This window comes from Arachis duranensis, chromosome 10 (genome assembly GCF_000817695.3).
Source record: "Arachis duranensis cultivar V14167 chromosome 10, aradu.V14167.gnm2.J7QH, whole genome shotgun sequence".
NCBI classification, from domain to species: Eukaryota; Viridiplantae; Streptophyta; class Magnoliopsida; order Fabales; family Fabaceae; genus Arachis; species Arachis duranensis.
This window is the reverse complement of record NC_029781.3, coordinates 79,357,366-79,363,904: the sequence shown is the minus strand read 5'-3', so window position 1 is coordinate 79,363,904 and position 6,539 is coordinate 79,357,366. Positions and strand designations below refer to the sequence as shown.

General features: G+C 36.4%; 2 protein-coding genes across 3 annotated transcripts; one reads left to right on the top strand and one right to left on the bottom strand.

The window, feature by feature from the left end:
• Positions 1 to 837: 837 nt before the first annotated feature.
• LOC107470369 (uncharacterized) lies at positions 838 to 3,902 on the top strand. Its single transcript, XM_016089766.3, is given in 8 exon segments — positions 838 to 1,101; positions 1,191 to 1,793; positions 2,133 to 2,150; positions 2,153 to 2,238; positions 2,450 to 2,688; positions 2,802 to 3,001; positions 3,179 to 3,304; positions 3,398 to 3,902. Coding segments are annotated over 8 exon segments (1,527 nt in total). The 5' UTR covers positions 838 to 945; the 3' UTR covers positions 3,497 to 3,902.
• A 253-nt stretch (positions 3,903 to 4,155) lies between these two features.
• On the bottom strand, positions 4,156 to 6,187 carry LOC107470368 (serine/threonine-protein kinase ATG1t). Of its 2 annotated transcripts, none has more exons than XM_016089765.3 (8): positions 5,827 to 6,187; positions 5,545 to 5,662; positions 5,382 to 5,440; positions 5,094 to 5,158; positions 4,896 to 4,989; positions 4,735 to 4,815; positions 4,547 to 4,658; positions 4,156 to 4,425 (listed from the first exon to the last, which is right to left on the bottom strand). In XM_016089765.3, exons 1-8 carry the CDS (start codon positions 6,082 to 6,084, stop codon positions 4,421 to 4,423), a joined length of 792 nt encoding a protein of 263 aa, XP_015945251.1. In that variant the 5' UTR covers positions 6,085 to 6,187; the 3' UTR covers positions 4,156 to 4,420. The 2 variants fall into 2 exon arrangements, with proteins under 2 accessions (XP_015945251.1, XP_015945250.1); XM_016089764.3 differs by having other exon boundaries at positions 4,156 to 4,457; positions 5,827 to 6,185.
• Positions 6,188 to 6,539: the final 352 nt, after the last annotated feature.

Here is a 6,539-nt window from a genome sequence, read left to right as displayed (position 1 = left end):
TTCAAGTTAAGTTAAAAATGTCAAAGATGAAAACAATTCACTCATTTAGTGAGCAAGCAACCGAGCTCCTCATACTGAGTACATCTCTAGATCCTAAAGATGTTTTCAAGTTATTCAGTGTTTGCAACATATGCAATCTTGTAAAGAATTTCTATTCTTTAGATTTTTCTGAGCAAGAAAAGATTCAATTGGATTATGAGTTACAACATTATGAACTTGATGTGGTTAAAGCTCCAGATTTTCAGAATTTGTCTACTCTTGCTGAATTGTGTCAAAAATTGACAGAGACAGGAAAATCAAATATATATCCTTTAATTGATAGATTAATTCGTCTTGTTTTGACTCTTCCTGTGACAACAGCAACAACTGAACGGGCCTTTTCAGCTATGAAGATTATTAAAACAAGGCTTCGAAACAAGATGGAAGATGAATTTTTAGCAGATTGTATGATTGTATATATTGAAAAGGAAATTGCTTCAAAATTCACTTCAGAGATGATAATTGATGATTTTAGTTCCATGAAGCATCGTCGAGCAAGTTTAAAAATATCAAAATCTTAAAGTATGTAGTTGAACATTGACTTTTATATAATATAATTACTTTTTTGATATATATGCTACAAATCATATTTTGTTAATTTTTTGTTATATTTTATATTTAATTGGCCCCCCTCTTATGAAATTTCTGGTTCCGCCACTGGTGAAACTGACCTAGATGCCCTAACATCAATTAACTGTGTTAGTTCAGATACTACTTTGTGTATTGATTTATTTATTTATTTTTAAGTTATAGAACGTTAGAGAAAGTAAATAGTTATACGCAACTAGAATATAAACGTGCCACGTACTTTCCTCGTTTTGGCAAGATCAGGTGCCACCGCCACATTCTCAGTTGGCGAAAACAATAAACTAAACTAAAAACTAAATCTGATCTTTTACGCTGCCGATGGGAGCGTCTCAGTCTACAGAGCCCGCGGTTTCCGCCGAACAAAGGGAGGCAGAATCCGTCGCAGCCTCCACCGGTGCTCTCCCTCTCCTCCACAAAGCCTTCTCCAACCTCTCCAATCCCCAAACTAATGCCGTCCCCTTCGAAAATCTTCCGGTGCGGTAACTACTCTCTCACACACACCACTTCTTACTCTTCTCTTTCTCTTCCTTTGATTTCTAACTTGCAAAGCACGTTCTTTTCAGCAATGCTTCGGTTTCGCACGCGAAGATCGAACCTACTCCGGCAACAGCGTCCCGGCTTCGTTTCCGGTTTTGTTGGATCACTTAGGTTCCTCAATCGTCGATCAATTTTTCGTTCCCGGAAAAGGTGGAATCGATTGGCTTCAGTTCGTTAATGGCTTCAATAAGTGCTGTGCTAGGGTTTCTGCGGCTGTTTCACTCAACATGCTTTTCAGAGTGTTTGCTGCAATGGCTTTGAAAGCGAATGTGCCTCTGCATTTGGTGTTTGAGTCTGAGGATGATGAATGCAAGATTAATGGTCACCTTCTTCCGAGTGATGTGCTTCTTCTTCTTTACGTGTGTTGGGTTATGTCTTGGGATTGTAGAAATTTGGGAAATTCTGAAAGGAAAGGGAATGTTAGGTTACCTGATCTTAGCCATTTGGTGTTGTCAGCGATCACATCTTGTGGCAAAGTTGAGGGTGGCTTCAATGTGTGGGATTGTGATGTATCAAGTTTGGGAGTTGAACTTCCTGCAGGGAAGTTTGTTACTTGGGTTATGAGTACGGTGCCATGTCTTCCAGATTGCTTAAGGCAGTATTTTCATGCAAGAATACAAATGGCAGGGGTAAGTTGTGATTTGATGAAATTAGGCAAAGATTCAAAATATTAAAAGCAAAGCATCCACTAAATCAGCCACCTAAAAAAAATATATCAGAGAATATAAAATACACATTAAAAATTAGTTAAATAATATATATATTTATACACAAATTGTGGTTGATTTGGTAGTTTGTTTTTGGCGTGTGCACATTACATTTTTTGCTATTGTATTGTTAACCATTGTAGCAATATAGCACCTATCTTTTTACCAATAGTCCTTTTAAGGTAAAAATGTTACATCTAGTTCTTAGGTGTTGACGTGTTGTAAGATGCACTAATAAGAAGCTGCTATTCTGAATGGCAGGATCAATTGGAATATTTGATATCACACAAAAAAGTACAGTAAATGATGAGATTTCAAGAGTGTTTTTATGCAGTGGAAGTGGAATGGATAAAAACCTTCTTTATCGGTTTGCATCGCTAACCCTTAATCAGTCTCATATTTCTGTTCTGTGTTTTAGTCTCTGGGCCCTTCTTATTTTTCGAAAAGCATAACCCCAATCACCCATTTTGGTGTTGCGGTGATTTTCTTTCTATTGAGTTCTTGTTCATAATCATGATTTTGAAAGATACAAGATGGAGAAAGAAAATAACTATTGATAAAAGTTTACTTTGTTATAGGTCATCTACTCATGGACGAGGCCTCAATAGATTTTGGTCTCATGTAGAAGGTTACAAGGGTCCACTGCTAATTTTGATTGCCGCAAGTTCAGGAAATGCTCGTGAGGGAAGTTCCACTGATAGGAAGTGGGTTATAGGTGCCCTAACAAGTCAAGGTCTTGAAAATAAGGATATCTTCTATGGAGCTTCTGGATGTTTATATTCAATAAGCCCTGTGTTTCATGCATTCCCACCCAGTGGTATGTCATAGAGGTGTTAACATTCCTTTCTTCTGCCTTTTTCCCATCCCTTCCATGGTATATGATCAGTTTTGATGAAACGCTGAAACAATTATAAACGCTGTTGTTGGCAGGTAAGGAAAAGAATTTTGTTTATAGCCACTTGCATCCTACTGGTAGGGTGTACCAAGCGCATCCAAAACCAGTGGGAGTTGCATTTGGTGGAACTCCAGGAAATGAGAGAATATTTATTGAAGAAGATTTTTCCAAAGTGACCATTCGCCACCATGCTATTGACAAAACCTACTGTAGTGGTTCTCTCTTTCCGGATCAAGTAGATCTCTATGCCTTAATTTTGTAAACCTATAATGAGTAATGCTTGCATAAAAAGTAACTTCTGGTCTTCCTCAACGAAAAGAGAATGACCATCTTATGAATTCTTCATGGCTGTCCAATTTAAGTTAATTGTGTCTCGTATTTCCGAGCTTCTGTTGATTAGTTATTGTTTCAGGGTTTCCTAGCCGTTGAAGCTGTGATTTCAGAAGTGGAAGTCTGGGGACTTGGAGGGGAAGTAGCAAAGGAAGTGCAAAGCTCGTACAAAAGGAGAGAAGAACTCTTCAATGAACAAAGACGAAAAGTATATCCTAGTTTGACCTATTTTGTTGTTGACTTGTTGCAACCAAGTTCAATTTTGGTACAGATGTAACAGTTGTTTCATGCTACTTTGTAGGTTGACTTGAAAACATTTGCGAATTGGGAAGATTCTCCAGAGAAAATGATGATGGACATGATGTCAGATCCAAATGCTGTCCGAAGGGAAGACCGCTGAGTTGGACCATGTGGTTTTGCATCCCTTAGTACAAGAATCCTCAGGCAGAATCATGGAATGCCATCTCGTTCGATGCTGCTGTGGGTTATTCATTATTTTGGATTCTGATCCTCAGGTCACATGTATATATTGTGCTTGTGTTGTAATAATTGTCTTTACATGTACAATGTTGGGTGGGGGTGTGTCAACATAATCCTTTATAAAATTGTGTATTCTATTAAAACATATCGCCATATCGGACATGGATGGGGGAACCTTGCATCAGAAGAGTATGATGTGCGAGTCAAATTTGGAATAAGGCTGCACAGTGCCTCAGCCAGGAACCATAGAGCTAAGTCTCTGTCTCGTGCATATATATCATTTGAGTGGAAAACACAACTAAAATATAGTTAAACTGATTCCGTAATTTGTATCATTAGGCTTTGTTTTGTTGAATGGATTATAGTGTAATCAAAGTGAGGAAAAAGATAGCGTTTCATTCATGTTTTTGCCAATAACGAGAGACACATTGTAAATCGCAGTGGACTTATTTTGCATCGCCTAAAAAAAAGACCATTACAAAAATCTATCTAGATTTTTAGAACCAGTTGAATTTTAGTATTGGTTAAATTGACTATTTTCATGAAGACATCTTTGTGATAATATTGTGAATTGTTGGATAATTCAATTAAACATATTTAGTTAAATATATTAAACCATTTAATGGTTTATAATATATTCTTCACATGAAGATGTCTTCATTAGAGTAACGACTTTGGTTAATATCTTATGCCTACATATGTGATCGTCGGATATTGTTCTTGTTGCCTTGTTGGACTTGTAAAGAAGTTGCCATCTTGGGTTCTGAATTGCTGATCTTGTGGAAATTATGAACAGTTAATCGTGGGTTACCATCAAGCTCCCATCACTTTTCTACGTAGAAACCTATGCTGATAAAATTCATCGAAAGATAGGCGATCCACTACAATGGAGTGAGAAGTAATTAAATTCTTCAAACTTAATTGATTGAACAGAAGGAAAAATATAAGTAATACAGGAGATGCCAATAACCTGGATTTGAGCATAGTAGTTTTGAACAAACATCAAGACAATCAGGATCCAATCCCAAAAGAATCATCTGAGAAAATGGCAAGCCGGTAGAGGATCTGATATTCTTTAACAGCTGAAATAAGCATCTTGTATCAGCCATGATTGCAGAATGAAACTTTTTATTTCTTGTTCAAAGTCATGATGTTTACCTGAACATTATTTCTGCCATTAAAAGGAGGGTAGCCGTTTAGAAGCTCGAAAAGAATAACCCCAATACTCCACATATCTGCCTATAACACAACAAAATTTCACTAAACCCAATTTATAGATGTCAATGTTAATACTTAAAAGCAAAGACGGCTGGTGATACCTTGCTATCGTATTTCTGGAACTGAAGAACTTCCGGTGCCATGTATAATGGCGTACCACAGACTGTCTCCGCATACTCGCCCGGACGTACAGTTCTTCATATTTTATGAAAGACAAAGAAGTTGGGGTAACAACATGAAACTAAATAAAAATAAAAATTGCAACTACTTATATTTATTTCCCCTAAACTGATAACTACCTTGAGAGACCAAAGTCTGCAATCTTTAGAATCGCATCATCTCTGGGTTTTGATAGCAAAATGTTCTGATTCAACAACACCATCAATGCAAACAGATTTGTTTCCAGCAAAGTGATATTCGCTACAAATAGATTATCTTTTTCATGAACAATTCAAGCTACATACTAATGGCCCTCACAATCCCACCATTCGAAGTAAGTATTTAGTTCACATAAATGCTAATGTAGTAATAGGCATCTCAAACCAAAGTAGCAACAATGTCACATACATTTTTCATTTTAGCTTTACCTCTGGTTTCAAATCTCTATGAATGATACCATGACTTTGTAATATTTTCATACCAGAACCTGCAAAACACTGAGACAAACTCCTTAGTTGCAAACTTGCAAGGCTAAAACAAGCACCAACACCAAAAGAATACTTCAATAAAGAATGCAGGTAAAAGAGTTACCAAGCTGCTGCATGAATCTTCTGGCAGTTTGTTGTTGAACTCTCCCATGGAATCGGATATAAGAAGCAAGGTTTCCTCCAGCACAGAACTCCATCACCAAGTACGCACATCCATCATACTAAAGTAGAAAACAGCAATAGCGAAAGTTTAAATAATAAAAATAATAATAAAATGATCCTTCAATTATGCAACAAAGAATTGGTTTTCTCAACATATTTCACTTAAATTTAAAAAATAAGAAAAAGGGCATTAAAATAAAAGCTAAAATTAAAAAAGAAGAACCTGGAAGAAATCAAGGAGGCGAACGATGTTGGGATGGTTGACGGAGGACAAGAAATTGAGCTCGCAGTGGAACGATGACTTAAGGCGAGGGCTGAGTTTGGAAAGGAAGACCTGTTTCACTGCCACCTCTTCGCCGGTGCCTCTGTGCTCCGCCTTCCACACCGCCGAGAACGACCCTTTTCCGATCTTCCGCTTCAGAAGGATGTCCTTTACTCTTACCGATTCGCTCTCTTCTTCTTCTTCTTCTCCTTCTTCCATTCCTGTTGATAGTGATAGAACTGCTGCTGCTTCTTTGACAAATTTGATCCACGATTGTTCTGTGTGGAATGTTCTCTTCTCTGCTATCTGTCTCTTTCACCGTTTCACGTGGAAAAAATTGTACGGACCAAATCAAATAGTTACTATTTAAATTTATTTTTTAAATCCATTATATATATCTAATTTTGCAGCCAAAAATTGTCACATAACATCTCTTTATTATATCTAAATTAGAAATGTTTTCCACTTTTTTACTTCAACCGCAAATACCTTCCTGTTTTTTTATTCTAATTGCAAATCTTTAATTGCAAATTTAACTATTATTATATATTATATCTCTAATTTTACAACTAAAATACACTACATATCATTTTTTAATTATAATTAAAATCAATTTTTTTTTAAATTAAGAAATTCTCCTCTCTTTCTTACTATTTTTACAACCAAAATATACT

Bases quoted from the DNA above. Each gene is read 5' to 3' on its own strand.
- LOC107470368 (XM_016089764.3), bottom strand. From the start codon at position 6,084: ATGGAAGAAGGAGAAGAAGAAGAAGAAGAGAGCGAATCGGTAAGAGTA. The intron at 4,659-4,734 runs GTAAACATCATG...TGCTTATTTCAG, and splicing joins ATGGCAGAAATAATGTTCAG to CTGTTAAAGAATATCAGATC. The intron at 4,458-4,546 runs GTTATTGGCATC...ACTCCATTGTAG, and splicing joins ACTACTATGCTCAAATCCAG to TGGATCGCCTATCTTTCGAT.